The 20,387-nt window shown below is 50.4% G+C and overlaps 2 protein-coding genes across 3 annotated transcripts in view; one reads left to right on the forward strand and one right to left on the reverse strand.

Moving 5' to 3' along the window:
• Positions 1–20,387, forward strand: part of LOC144468884 (uncharacterized) — a 72,438-nt gene that overhangs the window by 41,712 nt on the left and 10,339 nt on the right. For both annotated transcript variants that reach the window (XM_078178675.1, XM_078178676.1), the window contains exons 4-5: positions 4,512–4,638; positions 12,786–12,921. In XM_078178675.1, coding sequence (XP_078034801.1) covers positions 4,512–4,638; positions 12,786–12,921 — 263 coding nt within the window. The remainder of the gene's footprint in view (positions 1–4,511; positions 4,639–12,785; positions 12,922–20,387) is intronic.
• The window catches only part of L (zinc finger protein Lobe), a 201,604-nt gene that overhangs the window by 8,106 nt on the left and 173,111 nt on the right, over positions 1–20,387 (reverse strand). The window lies entirely within an intron of this gene.

A 20,387-nucleotide genomic window follows, 5' to 3' on the forward strand; every position in this document is an offset into this window, starting at 1 on the left:
GGGGAGGGGGGTCGGCGGCGTCGGCGGGCCCGCGCGGAAAGGGGACGGAGTTCTTTGACGAGAGGTGTCGGTCGAACGTCGTCGCTCCGACGACGCGACGCGACGCGGCTGGCTGCGCCAAAGAGACCAGACCGTTCCCCGAGCCGGGGTATAAATTGCAAATTAGTTTACCGTCCTTCGCGAGCGCCGGCTCGTTGGTCTCCCCGTCCGTCCGCGCCCCGTCCCTCGCGCGCTTCTCTAATTTCGCCATGGAGATTTCGGCAAATTGGCAGCAAGAATTCGAACGGGCGGGGAGGAGAGATCGAAGCGCGCGTCGATCGGCTCAAAGGCTGCCGCGGAAAGCGAAAGTGCCGGGTGTCGTTGGGACGACACGGAGTTCCAAGGCTGTGTTCGGGCGGTCGTTCGACGACTGTTCCCAGAACCCCGAACAATGGAACCGGCCGGAGACAAAGGGACCGACGAAGAACTTCGCGGCGCGACGGAATAAAGAATAGTCGAGGAGGATCGGGGCTGGCGAGGAGAGGAAAGGAGAGGAGAGGAGAGCGGAGGAGGGAAAGGCAGCAGCGGAGGCGTGCAGGGGAAAACAAGGGGCGGGCGGGGTGTTCCCGCAGGACACGACCCGGCAAATGAGCCGGTGGATGCAAATCAATCCCAGGACGCGGCCCTCCAAATTGTGCACCTACGCTCGAATGCGGCAATCCCTTTTCCAGTAGCTGCAGCTGGGAGCTAGGGAGCTGCTACGGCGACGGCAGAGGTGCGGTGGCGGTGGCGGTAGTGACGGTGGTGGTGGCGGCGGCGGCGGCGGCGGCTGTGCCCTCGCCATCGAGCCAACCCCCACCGATGCCCCCCTGGGTACGTCGATGCGACGATGCGACCACGTCGCTCCGCAATGGTGCAACGATCCTACGCCACCGGCTCGAACAGCCAAGCAACCGAACTATCCGGCACATGTTCGTCGCCCCGATGTCCGATGTCGTCGCACCGCTTACCTTTTGTCGATCCTCCTCGATAGCCACCCTTCGTCCGTGCATCCGACGCGATATTACCGAGTCACGAACCGTATTGGATCTCGCTCTCCGACGCGTTCCCAGCCACACGTACCGCAGTTAAGTCTCGAACTCTTGGCGAGCCGTGGATATCTATATTCAAATTTTGCCCGTCGCGCCGTGTACAACTAACTCGCGAACTCCGCTACGACGTGGACGAATTTTATCCTCGACGATTCGAGCATCTCGATCGCCAGATGGACGGAAAACGGCGCGCTGCCATACCGCGATCGTACGGCTCGCGGTTCTTCGCCTTTTTCCGCGAGCACCTGGGTGGATCCGCGCGGTTACGGAGGTCTGCGGTATCGCGTGAATCGGAATTCGCCAGGTGAATCGAAGCAGTCGGGGACGCGGGTTAAAAAGCGATCGAGCGGATAAACGAGGCGGCGCGAGGCGCCTCGCGTCGGTGCCGCTGGGAATCGCGCGATGAGCGTGCAGGTTCTCATCGGTATGCGCTTTAACGTGATTGCTTGCGCCGGCCCGCACGAACGGTCGCGTCCGAACCGGTCTCTGTCGCGTGACAACAACCTCCCAATGAAGGAAACTACGTACAATTACGGTAATTGATCAACATCCGCGATCGAAGGTTTACGACGCGGCGCGCGGAGGAACGGACGATGAAAGATGAGTATGAGAGAGGGAGAGGGAGAGATAGAGGTAGAGAAGGGGAGAAGGAGGGAATGGCTAAACGAGGAGGTTGGCTCGGATCGGAGTTCCATCAATTTGCTAATCGAGTTCCCTTTCCGTTGATCTCGTTCTTAGAAAAACTCGCAAGCGTCCCGAAGGATTTGCGGATCCGCCCGTGTGCCGCGATAGCTTTTTTTCACCCGCTTTCCCGGTTATTTTTTTCCGATCCGCATTTCAGCGGAAAAACGAGAACGTGGGCGTAGGGAATGAGAGGCAGAGAGGTAGAGAGAGAGAGAGAGAGAGGAAGTTGGACGGGAGGCAGAGGGAGCGTCAACACGCTCGATTCTGGCGCTGTAACGAAATCGGATCGAGCTGCAGGACGGTTAATCGGCGATTACTAACTCGATTACTAACTCCGATCGTAGTCCTGGATGAAATCGAGGGGCGCAACAGGCTAGTTCGTTCTGCGCGAACGAGACCGCGTACCCGTGCCGCGCGGCCCCACTAATCCTCCAGCGACAATTAATATTCGTAAAGTAATTAAACGAGCACGGATAGGCTCGCGTTACGATTATACACGGGGTCGGCGCCGACACCTGAAACGCGACGCATCCCGCCGCTATTTCGTTCCGCTTCCGCACCGCGCGCCACGCCGCGCCACGCCGCGCCGCGCCGCGCCGGTTGAGCTCCTCGGATTTTCATCCGGCCCCGCACCCTTCTGCTTATCCCTCTGTCTGGTAATAGCTTCGACCGTGCACGCCGAAACGATCTCGTTAATGCGCGCCGACGAAACTCGGCCGACGGAAAATTCGTCGGGTAATTCGGAGAAACGTGCGGCGGGGGCGCGAAACGCCGCGCCGACGTGCCACCGAAACGTCGCCCGACGTCGTCACCCGACATCGTCACCCGACGTCGTCGCCCAACGTCACCGTCGTAGTCGTCGATTTTGAGAGACGGGGAAACGATCCCGCGCCGCTGCAGCTCCGCCGCCTCGCTCCCCGCGCTCCCCCTCCCCGGGCGACGATCGTTTGGATAACAAACCACTCGAACTGCGAGTCACGCTGCGAAAACGCGTTTTCTACCAATTAAATTTTCTTCTCGCCTCCGGCGGTGGTACACACGGAGCGATACCAGGGGCGCGCACGCTCCGACCTCGCGGAAACTTCTCGCCCGTCGACTTCTCGAATTCGCCGTCGCCCGCGTTCCGCGCACACACACGCGCGCGCACACAGCCGCCGCCTCGTTAATCCTGAGACCCCAGCGGGTCGTAACTGGGTCTGTTCCGACCCAGGCGGCCGGAACGCGACCGGCTCGACGCGCGCGTGCACCGTGATTTTTCACGATCGAGTTAACCGTCGTAAAACGCCCCGTTCGTTTCCGCCCGGATAACGCCCGCGCATTTCCCAGCGATCGCGAAACACCTTGCGAGCGCGCCTCGAGCAAATAATAAAAGGGTCGATTCGGCGAACACGTTCGCGCTAAAGGCGACGGGGCTTCTCCCTTGCGAGGGCAAATTGGCAGAATATTATTTCCCGGGGTGCTCCGCGGGATGCTACCCCGCTCAGACAGAGACCGTCGCGTCGTTTGCCGGAATTCGTTCGCTGTCCTGTTCCCCGTTCGACGACGAGGACCCGAGACCGTGTCGTTTTCACCCGCGAATTCCTCGCCTCGGTCTCTCATACTAAATTCATTACCGTCGATGCTGTCGTCGGCGAAAGTATTACGGAGAACTCGATGCCCGTTTAATAAAACAAAGTTTTCCCCTTCCCCATCGAAAGAAACGTATCTGGACGTCTCAATTATTCGCCGGCTTCGAAAATGGCCGGCCGACTTAACGAGATGATATCCATTAACGACAGAATCTAAAAGATCCAGCGAATTTTTCCCGTTTGTTCGATATTTAACTAGTTGGACATCGGACGGGTTATATTTAACCCGCCGGGCTATCGGATCGATCAAAATGTGGTTCGAAATAGTTCTATTATCGCGAGCGAGACGTTCGTAAAACGTCGGGAATCAAATAGTTTAGACATTCTTATTGCGGTGGATGCGATTAACGGCAACGATTGATTATTCAATCGCCGGATCATTAACCGACCCGCGCGCCGGTATTAAATATAACTTCATTGTGCGATCAATACGCGCCGAATTCTGTGAATAACCTTTTGGAAATGCGCGCCGCAGTTGAATATCGGTCTCAAACGTAGAAATCCTAACAGGTCTGCTTGCTATCGATATTTAGTAATACATAGACCGTTATCAATACGTCACAGAAATTACCTATAAACGCGTGGTTTGCGATCGCGATGATTATAAAACGAGCCATCCGAAATCCGTTTTGGGTCCGGTGATTCTGTCGTTAAAAATAGAGATCCCGATTTCACGTGTATTCAGACACATGTGCACACGTGTAATTACTAATTCCGTACCTTAACCCGTGTGATTCTTAAATTAAATTCGCTTTCTTATTTACAGTACTATCATCTCATAAAATCTATTGCAACAATTGCGTTTTTAACGCTGTTGGATTTTGACAGACCGGTTGAGTACAGAAATCAATCTAGCAAATAGTAGAATGCACAAATTATTTTGGAACACGATGCAACAATTCTCGGCGATGTGCCAGAGTCGCCGCTCGCGTGCGAACGTTTTAAGAATACGGCGTTTCGCCTTTAAATACACGGCGGTGCATGTGCCACGCGTGCGTTTAATACACGTTTGAAACCGCCGGGTTCCAGTTAAAAGACCTGCCGCGTTCGGGAACGTAGTCAGGGCGCATGTCACTCGTCACCGCAGGTGTAATAATAAACGGTCGTACCGTTTGTTCTCTTGTTCCAGATACGACCTGGGAACGGACAAGCTTTACTCCATCACCTGGTACAAGGATCACGAGGAATTCTACAGATACGTGCCTAAAGGAGAACCTATGAAGCACAGCTATACCGTCGAGGGCATTAATGTTGACGTGAGTCGAAAGCTCTCTTGTGTCCCGCAACCGGCGCAGTCTTGTTCCCCGGTATCTGATCTCCGCAATGCCGCGTTCCGCGCGAAACATCGACCGCTCTCTCGCTCTCCTTAGGCACCGGTATCACCGGATTATCTTTGTCCTCGCGCGATCTCTGTTCCGCCGTTTCGTTCGTCGATTAATCGGCCGAGCGAGCCCAGGGACGAACGAACGAACGTACAACGAACGAACGAAAGAAAGCAATCGATCGGCTGGGAACGGCAGAGGAACTCTCGCGCTTTTCAAGTGCCTTACGAAACTCGGGGAAATCGAGAGAAATTTCATTCGCGAGCCGCTGATAAGAAAGAGAGAGAACGCGAGAGAAGGAGAGCGAGATGGGTAGAGAGAGAGAGAGCGAACGCGGAGCGCGGTTACTCGATTCTTTTACCTCGCATCCAACTTTAATATCCGCCTCGCATACAGACTTCTTTGTGCATTACGAGGAGCCCTGGAAACGCGCGCGCAATTACCCCCGCGAATACACGTCGGCGTGGTTCCTGCCGGGACGAGAATCCTGTCTGCCTCGCCTGTCTGCCCCGTGTTCGTCGCATGCTCGTCGAGGGCCGCCGTCCCGAGACATCCGACGAGAGTCCCCTTAACCCGTTAACCAGCTTATCTTTTGACCGCGCGCTCGACGCCAATCGACGGATTCCAAAGCGCGAGAGGCAGCGCACGCTTTTCCCGCCCGAATTTCACCGCCGATTTATATTAATCTACGCGAGTACGCGAATCTAGGTCGACTATTTTCGTAATGCCAGCCAAGCTCGTCGGGAAGACGCTCGTCTCGCGCGACCATCACCTTTGCAACGTGAACGGACCGGTTAATTAGTTTCCATTAGAATTATTTCGAATAAGAATGGTAAGCTTGCGACCGTCCCGGTGGAATTAAATCGATCACATCCAATATTAGCGTATAAGTATGAATTACGCATGATAATGGGGATTATTGAAACGAGCGAGGCGAATGAATTTCGTACGAGCCCGCAGAAATGAATGATAGTGGATCGAGATACAACCGAGCGGTGCGGATAATTCGGACGAAGTCGTCTCTCTTACAGCGCCGGTTTCGATATCGTTCCTTCCGACAATGTAATTTATATCATTTCTACAGAAATATATCTCTTGACTTTGAAATTGTTCTGAATCAACCTGCAGAAAATCTGAAGATTTTTACATCCTTCGTTGTTAGTGATTCATAAAAATATTGACAGATTTCGATGCAGGCTGAATACGGTCTACAAATATATTTCTTAAATTTTCGTTACAAACTCAGATAAAGTCCTCTATTTTCAATCATCATTCTAAGCAATTATAGTCTACTAGAATGGTCCTTCTATTATCTTATATCGAATTTAAATAGTTCAGTCTTGTCTTAGAAAAGTTATTCGATGTCAGCAGGCGTATTAATATTGTCGTAATCGATTATAATTTCCCAAAGCCATCAAAAACTCATTTCTTCAATTCCTCGTACAGCATCATCAAATTTCTAACATCCATTATCCATTAAACCAGTCTCCCTACCATCTGCAAAACCTCGACTCGCTTGTATTAATTACAAAAAGTTATTCCGCTTTAAAAGCCATTCAAACCCCGTTTCGAGCAATCCGACGTTTCGTTCGAACGAAGTTCCCAAATTGAAGTTCCCTTATCGCGAACGAGGCGAGCGAATCCAAGGAGTGTGCCAGGTGTTAACAAGTTAATCGAACCGCGAGCGGTGTTTAAGCGGAAACGGCGGCGAAACGGCGCGGACGGGGGAACGTCGCCCGGCGATCGTCGAAGCCGTAGCGTCCGCGACGCTGGTAAACGGAAACGAAGTCCGCGGAAATTGGCCCGACGATCGTAAAAGAGTCCAGTTAGCTGTCGTCGGTCGGCGGGATTCGCCGAAAACCGAGCAGTTTTCCCGGCTGCGGAAGACCTCGTGGATCCGCGAACCACGGGAGCGTATCGCGCGCGCGAGGACGCGCGACACGGCCGCGGCTCGTCGCCGCGATAAACCGCTAAGTACACGAATATTGGAGCATTCCGCGTCGCGATAAACATAAAGTCCAACTACCGGCCGCTCGTTTCGGTCGCATCGAACGCGTTTCCGCTCGCGGTAACGTCGCTCGTCGGCCGGACGTAAAACGGAAAAGGGTGGCGGCGCTTTCCGCTCGGCTCCGCTCGGCCTCGCTCCGCTCCGCGGTTCGCGTTCCGTTTCCGTTCGATTCGCACCGGACTTGCAGCGGCGGCGCATCTTCGGCGTTCCGCACGGCCCGGTGACGTTTTATCCCCGGATCCCGTTGAGCCGACCGAAAGGACGACCGAAGAGGACAGGAAAAAGAGAGAGAGAGAGAGAGGAGAGGAAGAGCATAAAATTGCCGATACCTTTCGATAGTCGTGGGATGCGCGTTGTGCTCCCGCGACTCTGCGACGGGGTCGATTTTATCGTCCCGAATAAATGTTTGACGAATCGAGAGGATGCGAGAGACGAGCTCGCCCGTCTGCAGTCCGACGACGACGCCGAGGAAGACGAGGACGAATGGGAGGAAACGGTAATAGCAGAAAGAGAGAGAGAGAGGTAGGGAGAGGGATGGAAAGAGAGAGAAATGGAGCGAGAGAGAAGCGATACAGTCTCTCGTCTCATCTCGTGGAACCGCGTCGCGATCGATCTGACGGATCGCGACGCGTCTCGACGCGAGGCGAACCGGTTCTCCCGAAAGTCCGAGAGGAAACCGAGGCGGATCGCGAAACTCGACCATACCTCGTCCTAGATAGCACCGGATAGATAGAGCGAGGCAGGGTGGTGGCGGCGGGACGAACGACGATACGACCGCCCGGTTTCGCCGGGAACAGAAACGGTGTACGTCCGTTTCCGATTCACGTTTTGGAAGGCACGAAAGTTCCGTTTTCCTCGGCGGCGCGCTCGTTAATATCGGCCGACGCGTAACGAGCATTACGTGAGCCGAATCGGCTCATCCCTTTGCCCCGTTCTCGAGATCGAGGAGAGCACGGCTATTAATCTGGCTCGGTCCAATGGCTCTCCGATATCGACAAAGAAATTTCTCCGTGGACAAAAGCGAGCGTGTCTTTTCACCCTCTCCGGCGCGCTCGGCTCCGCTCGGCTCGGATACGCTCTCGTGACACTTATTGGAGTAGCAGGAATTAAGTGGATTTAGCGGGCAGAGTCGTATATTTCTACCGAGGGGGTTCTCTCGACTTTTAATTTTCTCTCTTGTTCGCCCCTTTTGCTCCGTTACGTAACGCCACTTAATTTTCCTATCTAAAAATTTTTAGTGGCACCCTCTCCTACTCTCGTCTGTCTGTCCGTCCTCCTGTATAGTTTTTGCCGCTCTCTCTCTCCCTTTCTCCGACTGATTTCCTCGCCCCTTTTTCCACCCTCCCTCTTCTTTTCCCGTCTCTCGTTTTCTCCGTTCCCCGCTCTGTCTCTCTCCCTTTTCCGGTCTCTGTCTTTCTCTCTTTGTGGGTTGTCGCGTCGCGGAAACCGTTCGCACACGCGCCCGGGTTCCGCGCTGATTTATTTATCCGGCGACCACGAGGGAATCTCCGCCGGAGCGAAAAGTCGGGAAAGCCATGATTATCCGTCAAACAGAGCGCGGAATCGTCGCGGGCCGCGCGACAGAGACGGAACGCCCCAGCCGACGAGCATTTTCACCGAACGGAGATCATCCCCTCGATCTTCCGGGAGGGTTAATTCTCTCCTCTCTGCCGTGGCGAGCGCCAAGAGAAAGAGAGAGAGAGAGAGAAAGAGAGAGAGATGGAGAGAAAAAAAACTGCGGAATCGACCTTTGTCGTTATCCACTCGAACGGATCGACGGAAAAGTTCCCCGGCGAAGACTAAACCAGGAACTTTCTGACCGGACGGTCTACAAAAGAGTGGGAGTGTGCTCGCTTCCGGTCGGACTTGCGGCCAAATTCTTTCGCAAGAACTTCGCTCCGTTTGTTGCGCGCGATCCGTCCGCACAACACGTCTCACTTAGAATTCGAAAACTGCGGCCGGGTCCGCGGAAAAATACAGACGCCGCCGTATCTTCTTCAAAAGTTTTCGCCCGCGGGAAACTTTATACCGGCTGTGTAAGCATAAACATCGCCGCGTTCTTACAGTGCGTTTTATATAATAATCTCTCGCGCGATGGAACGAGGAGGAGGAGGAGGAGGTGCACGTCGCGAGAACAAGAACCGCTTCGAGAAGACCCGTGTAAATGAAGACGATGTGACGGGGATCATAAAGTAGACAATGCGCACTTAGAGTATCGCGTTCGCTGGGACCGGGCTGTCGGCGTTGCTCGCGGCTCGATTTAGATACTCCCGTCTCGCAATCCTTTCAATGAAACATTTCCCTCCAGTTCTTTCCCGTCGGCGCATTGATCCTTCCGCCGCCGCCGCCGCTGCATCCGTCCGAACATCTGCGAATTTATCCGTGTCATCGGAAATCGAATATGCATACACGAGGAATACGTGATGCGGATCGTAAAATGAAATGGATAATGCGCATTTAAGACATTGCATTCGCCGAAAGCAGTCGTTCACCCGACTATACGGACTCCCCATGTTATACGGTCGAGAGCAAAACTCGGATCTTCGTGACTTATAAAACGGTATTACTTTTTTTAAAACAATGTCTAAAACAATTTTCTTGATTCTGGCGTTAATGTTTGTTATCATCTTCATCAGAACTTGCAGTGACAATTTGAAGTATCCGTTGCCTTGAAATAAGTTGGCGTAAATGATGTAAAAATTACCTGTCTCTTCTTCAAAAAAGACTTTTATTTCCTCTTTTATTTTAAATATCAGATAAATTCAAAAACAATATTTTAGTCGTCGTATAGGAAAACCAGAGCCTCTAATAATGAAAATAAATCGTTCGTTCGCAATTTCGAAGAAAATAAACCATTCCGAAATGCACCGACTCGATTCTGCTGCTCGCCGTATTTAGAGGTGTTTCGCTCGGCGCATCGATATCCCGCGCACACGTCCGCGAATTTATCCTCGCCTTCGGCGAGCCGAATATTAGAAGACTCGCGGGTAAAACAGTTGCACGGCGATAAATATTATTCGGGATAGGTGTTTCCCGGTTCGATTGACGAGCATCGCCCGAGTCACGTAGCACCGTAACAAAGCAACAACGGCAGGATATTTCTCGGACACGTGAGCGAACGGAGGTGGATTGTTCGGCGAGGGAACCGGAAACGGAGCAACGCGGATCGGTCGTATCGTCGTGGATCGGCGAGGGCGACGTCGTCGGACGCTCGCCTCCGTTCAACGAAATTACCCCGTTATTTCGCCGGGTAATGCGATTCCGCGAACATTTCGAGCGTTCGTTCGCGCGTATCTCCGCGGACCCGGCCGGCTCGTGCCTCCTCGGGCTTCTCCTTCGCCGGTTCCGCTTCCCGGGCCGTGTTCGTTCCCTTGTTTTCTCGTAACTTTGCCCCGACGAACGTAAATCGATTTGCTGATCAAAGAAGTTTGCGTTCCGCGACGTCGGCCGTCCACGTTCCGATGAACGTTCACGGGGAAAACGGTAGAGGCGTGGCTCCGCCGCCGGAAATTCTTTTCGCGTTTCCGAGACCGCACCGGAGGACGAGACACGGGCCACTCCCGGGGGGGGGGGGGGGGGGGGGGAGAAAGGGAGAAGGCGCCGCGAAGAAAGGAGAGTCCCGAGAGAAAGAAACTGGAGCGAAACGAGCGAAATATTCGCGGGGCAAAAGTGAAAAGAGTCGCGCGCAAAGAACTAAATGGATTATCAGCGTCGCGATTCCATCTATTGCGGGTCTTCCCTCTCTCGCCGGCTCTCTCTCTCCCTTCCGTTTCGCCCCGCTCCGCTCTCCTCGCCGCACCGGGGGCAGGGTGGAGCGGAGCGGAGCGGGCGACGTTGAAGCGACAAAGCCGGGGGCGAACCGACACCGGATACTGAATTTCCGCGGAGATATCGCGAGCGGTCGCCTCCGCTCCGTCTTTCCTTATTAACTCGGTAAACGAGTAATCTCGTTGGTTCATTCGGAAGCATCGTCGCCGGGATTCTCTCAGTCTCTTCGCAGCGTTCCGCCTCGCGTCTAGACGAATCGTTCAACTTCTTCCCGGTGACGCTTCCGGGATCCTAGAGCGATTCAACGGAGCCTCTTGTCACGCGAATAAAGAACCCGGTCGGGCTCGCGCGCCAGAGGCTTCCGCGCGGATCGCTCGGAATCGTCGGGTGGACCGCGTTGCGTCGCGCCTCGCCTTGCCTCGCCTCGCCGCCGCGCGGCCTGTGCATCTTGCCAAAGTAAGCTTCCGCCACGTTCCGGCAGCCGCGCCGGCAACTACGGGCAATAAATCGATATAAGCGCGTAAGCCTCTTACCCGCCTAATAGGGTGATATTCCGTCTACGAAGAATAATTTTGAGCGACGCGCCGGAAACGCTCGGAAAAATTGACGATTCGAGCGCGGTCGACCGCGGCCACCAATCGCAGACCGAGCACAGTTCTCGATTCTACCGCCGGAACAGACACCGGCCTCCGACTGTCTTCCTCTTCGGGCGGTTGTAATTACCTTATCGCAATACTTGGACGAGGTTCCTTGACGGAACGCTGCGGTGTTCCGGAACTGTGTTCACAGAGATCAGGCTGCAGATGTTCTCGAGGTAGGTCGAACCCTCGCCGGGCGAACAAGGCTGCTTAAATTCTCAGGTGCGAAAGACGGCTACACGCGTCGGAGAAACGGTAGACTTACATCCCTGGCAAATTTTTCGTTCTACGATTTCAATCATTTTTGTGGAAATATCGCGTTCTGGAATAATTTAATAGGCTGGAATCATCGCGGCGTAAAGCACAGTTTCCTTGTTCCGAGACAGTTCTTGTTTATTAATGTGTGCACTGTTTAATAACCAAATTTATTCTTGACACGTTACCGTCCGCGTGACTAAAAGCAGTCACTTTTTCAGTGAAATTTAGCGGAAAAATTTCAATAGCAAAATTTTAAAATGTTGTAAGTCGAAATTTTCAAAAATGTGACTTGCAAAACTATGACACCAGCTCGCTCAATTGTCGAAGAGCTCGCAGAAAGAGATATGTCATTTCACGATCATAATTATGAATAGCCCATGCTCAAATTTAAACTTTGTCCTCTTCAAACACGCCATACTTTACTTGATCTCTTATTTGCTTTCAAAGTTATGAATGGGTCCATCTCTCGGCCGCTATTACTAAATCGTTTTCGTTTGATCTCACTCTGAACATCCGTCAGACACCCTACTATTCTAAAACGAGGAAATCGTGTCACGTTATACAGTGACAATAACAGTTTAATCGGGATTTTTAGTAGCGCCTCATCACAAATTATTGTAGACATACTAAAAGACTTTAAAGGCACTACCTCTTGGAACTAAACTATAGTTTTAAATTTCAATAGTAGAATCTAACTAATGAATCGATGTCATCATCTCTAAGTCATTAATCACGTCACCACAACTACTCCCAATTCCTTCGAGAATTGATTGCAATTAAAAGTCACAATAAAAACGAAAAAATACTGTTAACCTCCACTACGAACAATAGAATTTCTTTTCAGCTGTATCGTCCCTCGACTCTCGCGATTAACCGATAACATGTAATCTATTGTTCGGCACCCAAAGGGACTTCTTCGCGTAAATAAATTAATATCGAATATCAAAGAGCGCGGACACGGCGGGGCTGGCAAAACGCGGGCAAAATCGCTCTTGAAAATCGATGGACGGCCACGAAGGTGGTTTATAAAATATCGCGAGATTCGCGATGGTCGCCGAACTGCGCGGATGTCGCGCGGCGGCGGATCGAAGTCTTTGGAACGCAGAGTAATCTTCCGGATAGTACTTGGCCTAGAATCCGGCGGAGCTGAAGCATCGTCGAAATTAGCAAAATTTCGTGCGCGCAGAATCGAGTTTTGCCGGCGCGAACGTGACCGGACCGGGCCGAGACCGAGGCCGGTCAAAGAGAGTCGAAAGGTTCCGGGGGACCAGGCTAGAGAAGTAACCAGGCATCGATCTCGGCTGTCGCGGCCACGGGACCTCCCCCCTCCTTTCCGAAAGATAAATCGGACCGCGTCGGGACCAATTAGTTTTCCCGGAATTTATCGAGCGACGTCGATTCTGTTTCAGAAACGTCAGTCGAACCACCAGCAGGTCCTGCTGCAGGACGCGAGCCTGCACACCAGGGGACGGTACAAGTGCGAAGTCAGCGCGGAGGCGCCGAACTTCAACTCGGTCAGCGCCGAGGCCAACATGGAAGTCGTAGGTGAGGGACGCCGCTTGCTTTCGCCCGAACCATCCCCGTCTCGGCCCTTGCCCCGTCGCCGACCCTATTCCCTGTCTGTCCTGCTAATTAATGATCCTTTGATCGTGGCCATCGAACCGCCGTAATTTCGGCAAAGCCTTCTTCGTTTGCGAGTTTCCCACTTACGACGCAACCCGGCGACAAGAAACCTCAAGGTCCCGATTGTTAGCGGGAAGTCGGCGCGCGAGTTTGTTTAACCGTTGACCGACCGAGCCGGGTTTATTTTCACCTGAATTGTTTGCCGACTCGAAGGCCTATCGGCTGATCGATGCGTTTGCAGCGGAAATGAGTGGGCGGAGGCTCGTTGCCTACAATGAATTCTAAAGCGTGCGCTGTCGCGTTAATTTTGATATGTTCACGTGATTAAATATGCATTTTATTTTGCATGAGGATCTACTTATTAAAGTGACTGATCGCCTTTCCTTTGTTTTCGGGTACAATGAACTCTGAATTTACCAATCTTAGATCTAGTGTTAACCCTTTGAACTCGAAGACATTCTAATCGTAGATCTAAAATAATGTCTCTAACTCATAGCATTTCCGTTTTATATGATAAAGTAAATTTTATGCATACAAAATAAAATCTTGCGATTTATGCAACGGTTATACTTTTTACAAATTTTTAAATCTAAACTTTTATATAAAAATAATTTTGGGGCAGTATATACAATTTTTAGTGGTGGCTCAGAGACACCACTCGCGTGCAAAGGGCCAATTATGCCCAAAAAGAAACTAAAGGCGCTGTAAATGGTCACTCCACAGTAACCAGTTCCATTACCCCATTCTTTCGCTTCTACTCACCCCGTTCACTGTAATATAACACTGTTTTCTTTTCAGAGAAAATTCACTGAAACTGCATAACTCGATAAATTGAAACGTAAATCGGGAAATTGATTTTTCGAATCGTAAATAAAGAAATGTTGTTTTCGGGCGTTACACGACCCGGCTTTCGTTCGACCCGCGGCTAAAACGCATCGGTCGTACGTTCGTCGGGGACAAATCCACGGAATAAGAACCCGTGACAGCGGAAGCGCGATTAGCTTAAGCCCTAGCGAATTGCGCGACGGTCGACTACTGTGACTCCTTTATTATGGAGGAATTTAGCATTAATATAGAGTTTAGTACCCTATACGATGCTTCCGATTACTGGAAATTGCGCGTGGCCGCTCGCCGCGTGGTTCATAACTTCAATTAAACGGATATTAGCGACTAACCTATGTGTATAAAAGCGAACGCGCGTTTGTAACAATTTCCTGGGTTTCGAGCGGCGACCCGTTCGGCGAGGAAAATATAGGCTACCAATTAATCAAACCAAGCGCGAGTTCTCTGCCGCGGCCCTTATAATTCTCATTGGTTACGGGTATCTTTTGTGCATGACGGTTTTATCTCGCTTAACCCCCCCACCACGCGCGATCGAAAGGCCGGCGCGCGGACCATCAATCCGTCAAACACTCGGATTAATTAACAATTCTGGTCCGGCTGCGAATGAAAAATACAAAAAATTCGTACAGTAGGTGAATATACACCGCGACGATAGCGCGGAACGGATTCCGTACAATGTCGACTCGTATTGCCGGGTAAATCCGTCCGAACAAAAGGACCAATAGATAAATAAATAAATAAATAAAAATATATATGTATATACATATATATATGTATGTATATATAAATAATCCGCAGCTTGCACAGTGAATAGTCCACTCGATGGTCTATGGGGACCCCGTGTTGCTCCGGCTCGATTTCCATAAATCGCGCCGCGACGTATTAGGTTCGAAAAGCTGGCCAAAATACGATTTTTCAAATCTTCTGATAAAAAAAATCAACAGTTCTAGTTGTCTGAGCTATTGGCACTGTATCTAAACAACGGTACACTGGCATTATTTTCGCCGTGTATATATAGCAGCGCAGCGTTGTTCCCCGCATTGAAACTAAATACTTTTGCGACGATACGGATAAATAGACGGGAAAATGGATCTCGAATTCGTTGAATAATAAAAATCACATTTAAAAGGATTTCATTCATTATATCGTTGAATATGGGAAAAATCAGACATAGCTTATATCGATTTCCGACGTATTACCCAGGCCACAAGTGCTATTGATTATATCTCCTTACTATTCGAATATGCCGGGATACACGAACTGCGCCTAATTATCTCATAATTTGCTTGTTATCTGCAGCCGAAATTGTATCACTACGCAGTGCCGTCCACGTTTACGTCATTATTATCGTTTTACAGCATCAGCATACACGGCAAAATGTGATGGAACCGTCTGTACACATTTGCTGACTTACATCGCTCCGTCAAATTTTTTGGTGCTTCTATTGCAATTTAAAAAGCCATAAATGATTCAGTCGATACACTTTAGACACATTAAGTACGAAGAAAAATTTTGGCCGGGAGAACGGGACGAATGTCCGGACTGTCCATCGGTTCGTAAAAGGACTCTAGACGGGGGACAAGAAGCGAACCGCAGGATCGGAAGGAGCGTAAGCGCGAGAAAGATGGCTAGCTGGAGAGAGCGAGAGGGAGGGAAGGAGAGGGGAGATGAGACAGTTCGATCAGGTCGCGTCAAATTTTAGCGCCGCGTAAAGACGAGCCCGAACGCGCGATAAACGTTACGGCCTCGTAAGTTCTGGGCTGTTACGCGAACCGCGGGTGGACGGCGAGGCCAGGAGGGGGATGATGCTGGGAGCTCGCGAGCCGTAGACGACGGCCAGAGGATCGTCGAGCGGAGAATCGGCGAGCGGATCGAACCGTAAAAGCGTCGCGATGCGACCGGGTCTCGACGCCGGAGCGGAAACGAACCTTGTCGGCGTCGCGGAACGAAGCCGGGGCATCGCGCGCGCGGCGTCTGCTCATCGAAAGCGACGAAATTCTCTGTCTTTCTTTTCTCGTAGTCTGGCCGCGTTCCCCGAGCTATGCACGATCGATAACCCACCGGGTACCCGCCATTACCGTTACTTTGCCGAGCTCGTGGAAAATTTTGTACGTTGCAAATAACCCGGGGGCATCGCGCTCGCCTGCCCCGACCACCGGCTCCCTTCTCCGTTACGTCACACCCCTCTCCCCCCCCCCCCCTTTCCTTCCTTCCTTCCTTCCGTCCTTCCTTCCTTCTTCTGTTGCCGCTCTTGTCCTTCTTTTCCTGGTCTTTACTTTCGTCCGCGCGTCGCCCCGCCGACCACACCAACCCCCGTCTTTTTTCCAGCGCGGAGCGGGGAAGAGCGCTGCAACAAGTCGCGCGCTATGATTTTCCGCGCTCGGGAACCGGAAGAAGGGCCGGCAGCGTTTTCACACTCGGCTAATGGCTCATTCGTGGCTACGGTCGCGTAACCCTGATCGCGGCCGAGACTTTTCCACGTTTTTTTAATCCACCGCCGTTCAAACTTAACACGTTCCCAACGGGAAATCTATCGAACGTTAACGGCGACCAATCCGCGTTTTATAACAACGGCGGCAAGGAATCTATTCCGACTTTTTCAGCCGCGTTTCCTTTTTTTATGGCGCGCGCGATGGAATTGAACAATTCGTTGGTAGCTTATCCGCCGGTGGTTCGCGATCTTTTACGGTAGGTCAAGGTTTCAAAATCGTGTTAACGTTTCGGTAGAATTTTATTTTCATTTAACTCGACCGAGTAATATTTATATTTATCGGACAATGCTCTAAATGTTCGTAACGAGTTCGATGTCGGATATTGTATGCCAAGTGGGTTGCTACGATGTAACAAGTACCTTTGAAATTATTATTTAAATGAAAATGTTCGATCTCTTCGCGGGCACGGCGACATCGCCGAGAAACCTATTAAATAGGCTTTCGGTAAATAAACTGTTAAATGAGTTCCCGTGAAAGATGTCTTTAGAATTTCGATCAGGTAAAAGTGTGTTGTCAAGGGTCGTTGATAAAGCCGAGTATTCTGCGTGAAAAGAGATTTTTAATATCTCTTTTGATCTCGCATTACCATCGTTTTTCAATTCCAAAGGGAGGAAATTTATCAGCTGCTTTTTATACCGTCCCGCGATGTCAATGGACAAATCAAATTAGGAAAATGGAGGATTGACGGGGATTAATTTTGCAAATCGAGGAACGGCGTCCCTATGGGTCGCGGGCTTGCCTCGCGCCGGCTCGCTCGATACGCGGCCGTTTTATTTATTTAATAAGGGCCGAGAGCCCGACCGATATATATATAAAAGATAAAAATGGTAAGAAACGTTAATCGGAATAAGATTGGCGGGGATGAGCGTTTAAATAAAAATCGGTGGATCGTTTCGTGATGTACGGTTCGATAGGACGAGTGAACTTTATTGACCCCATTAGCAGTCCGATTAAAATAATTGAACGAACCAATCGAGCCGGATGATCGATTCAAGTGATTGATGGTGCACAATTTCAAGTAATTAGAGCCCGCGCGACTCTAAATACCGGGGTAACTTTGAATTCTGCTATTCCGTCAAAGCACGTCGTTTCAGAATCCCACGCGTCATTTGAGCCTCAGAACAGGTTCCAAACAGTATGTGGAAGCCGGAGCCTCGTTACAAACAAACTTTCCTTTACTATTTTCTGCGAAGATTACTTTCATCGAAGTTCTTCCGCACAATACGATCGTTTTATTCGAGATTTAATTAGTACGAATCTCTAAATATTTTTTCTAATTTCTCCATTAACCCTTTACGGTAACATTGTCTTTAAATATACAACGATTATAACAATTTCGTAGGGAACGAAAAAAAAAGGTATTTATAGTACGCTTACAGCATTTAAATATTAATGACAATAGAACAGAATTATTATCAAAAATCACAATCACGAGTCAGAGTCGTCAAAGTCCGTCAATCCTAATTCATACTATAAAATCCTAAAAATTCATTCGATCGGCCAAGAACCAAGGTACACAGCGCCACGTCACGGAAGTCTAGTTCCGAACAAACTTCCACAATTTTCCGCAAACATATTTCCCTCCGTAGTTCGTTTACAATATTGGGAAAAAAATCGTCAAGCTCTTTGCCCTTCGAATTTGTCTTCAGTCAAAGAATTTTCAAACTTGCCAATCACCAGTGAACGAAACTTCCCGGCTCTGAAATCTGTTGCTTTAAGAGCCGGCTCTTCAATCCATGACCAAACTTTGTAAATTAATATCCATTTTATCGTTGCGGTGAATAATATTGTAGTTCCATTACGTTTATTTTCTTTCTGTGCAATCTTTATTCTTTACTGGACACCTTCCCGCATATATTGTGTACTAATGGCTTTTTGGTCGTCACCACGAGTGGGTAAATAATTAAATAAATAAATAAAGGCGTGAGTGAACACGTGAATAAATCAATAAATAAATGAGTAAATAAACTAGTGAATAAATGAGTGAATAAATCAGTAAATAAATGAGTAAATAAACTAGTGAATAAATCAGTGAATAAATGAGTAAATAAACGGATAAGTGACTAAATAAATAAGCATTCGGTCACAGCGGCGCGAAGATTAATTAAAGGCTTGAAAGATTCAAGCCGACGCGTATTGTGATTTCCACGGACTCCGGCTGTGTCGCGCGAGAGATATCGCGGCAGACGGGGTAGCAGCCGGGAGGAAGAAAAGTCACGCCCGTTCTATTGTAAATCGCGCTACATATCCGCGTGCTCGCGTGCATCGCCCGCTCGGCGATGTGTTCGCCAGCCCGGCGTGCGAGCCGAGCGACTCGGAAGGATCAATCCAATCGCAGTCGCGAATGGCTTCGTTGAATATTCTAAACGAAGCATCACGACAGCTTCGAAGGCTTCGCGAGAGAACGAGCTTTTATCGAGATCGCGACGTCGGGAACCGAAAGCTCCGGATTAAACGACAGTCCGGGAACGCGAAGAATCTCGGCATTATTCTCGAGTGGAGAAAAGAGAGGGAAGGGGTGGGGGAGGGGAGGAGGGACAAGGAGCGAGGGGGGCGTGCTCGGTGTCCAGTTCCTTCTTGCGAGCTTCTACAGCTCCTTTCGATCTCGCTCCGATTTCGCGCACTTCGGAACGAAAAAATACCGTTTCTTATTTTATTTCGCGAAAAACAACCGACAATCAAGGGATTCCGGATTTTACGGTAGCGTAGAAGTAGATTCACTGTACCTTCCGGTATACCATGTACAGCGGCAGAGGTATTGATACATTTTTAAAAAAAATTGTATTTGCGAAAGAATCCCTCCGTGAAATTTTATAAAATCCTCGTCGCATATTTATTGTGAAGTCCAGTTTTATATCGCGCGTGTCTGTAATTTAAACGAATTAAATCTCTTTAGAAAGGTGTTCGTATCGCTCGTACACATACCGCATTAATACTGAAATATTTATCGGCGTTTAATATCGGTGTAAGGCCCAGGGTTCGATCGCAATTTTTACAATAGCCGATCAACCGTAACCGTAGCCCCGAGAATATAGTTAAAAATATATCGCGATTTTCGTATAACGGTATGACGTCATGTTTGCACGCGAACAAAAATCCGATAAACAACAATTGCGTACGAATTGGTTTCCTTGTCGGATAGAACGGGCACGCAACACCGGCGACGATGAATACAAATCGATAAGAATTTCATACCGTATCGATTTCTATCGTAATCGGGAATCCTATTCGACGAGGGGGTGGGGGGCTGTGAATGAAAAAGTGCATCGATATCAACGACAATTTGATTCGCGGCCCGAATGCATTTCCACTCGCGTCTCTGCTCCCAACGATTATGCCAACGCCGGGTAATATAGTTCCGTGTTTAATGCTTACTTAACGCTCATTTAATGCCTATTTAATGCGCCGTAAAGTCTACCTTCGTCTAATTCTGTCACATTCTCACCGGTTTCGTTTAATAACAGTGGTTGTTACCAGCACGCGGCCCGCCCCTCCCGCCGGCCGGATCTCCGCCGCGGCCCCGCTTTATGCCGGTTTATTCTAGCCGCAAGTTTTAATCTTTAATTTGCGATTATTCCGCCCGCTATTTATATTCGCCGCATTCTTTGTTTTACGCCGACTTTTACGTCGCTTTTCGCGCCATTCTTTCGCGTTAATTCATGGGCCGCGCACGCCCCGCCACCGCCGCCGCGGGAACACGTTTTTGCCACCGTTTCTTTCTTGGGTTTCCCGGCGCTCATATTAACACGTCGAATCGTAAATAATTTCGGAAACAAATCCTAACTTCACCGTCTAACGAATGAAAGGACCGGGGCGGCGCCAGCGCGCGAATCCGATGGGGGGCGACTGTATTTCACGGGCGAGCGACGAAGATTATTTACGATCCCGACCGGATACTCCGCGGGACTGTTCTTCCCGGCTTGGATCGGAGCGGCGGGAAGATCTCGCGCGAAAGCAGCTTAATCCCGAAATCGGCTAAAAGTGGGAACGGTTTAATCGCGCTCGGTGTCGAGTTCTCGGCGGAGGCCGTGAGTCGCGGAAAGCGTTCCTCCG

Source organism: Augochlora pura, chromosome 4 (genome assembly GCF_028453695.1).
Source record: "Augochlora pura isolate Apur16 chromosome 4, APUR_v2.2.1, whole genome shotgun sequence".
Lineage (NCBI taxonomy): Eukaryota > Metazoa > Arthropoda > Insecta > Hymenoptera > Halictidae > Augochlora > Augochlora pura.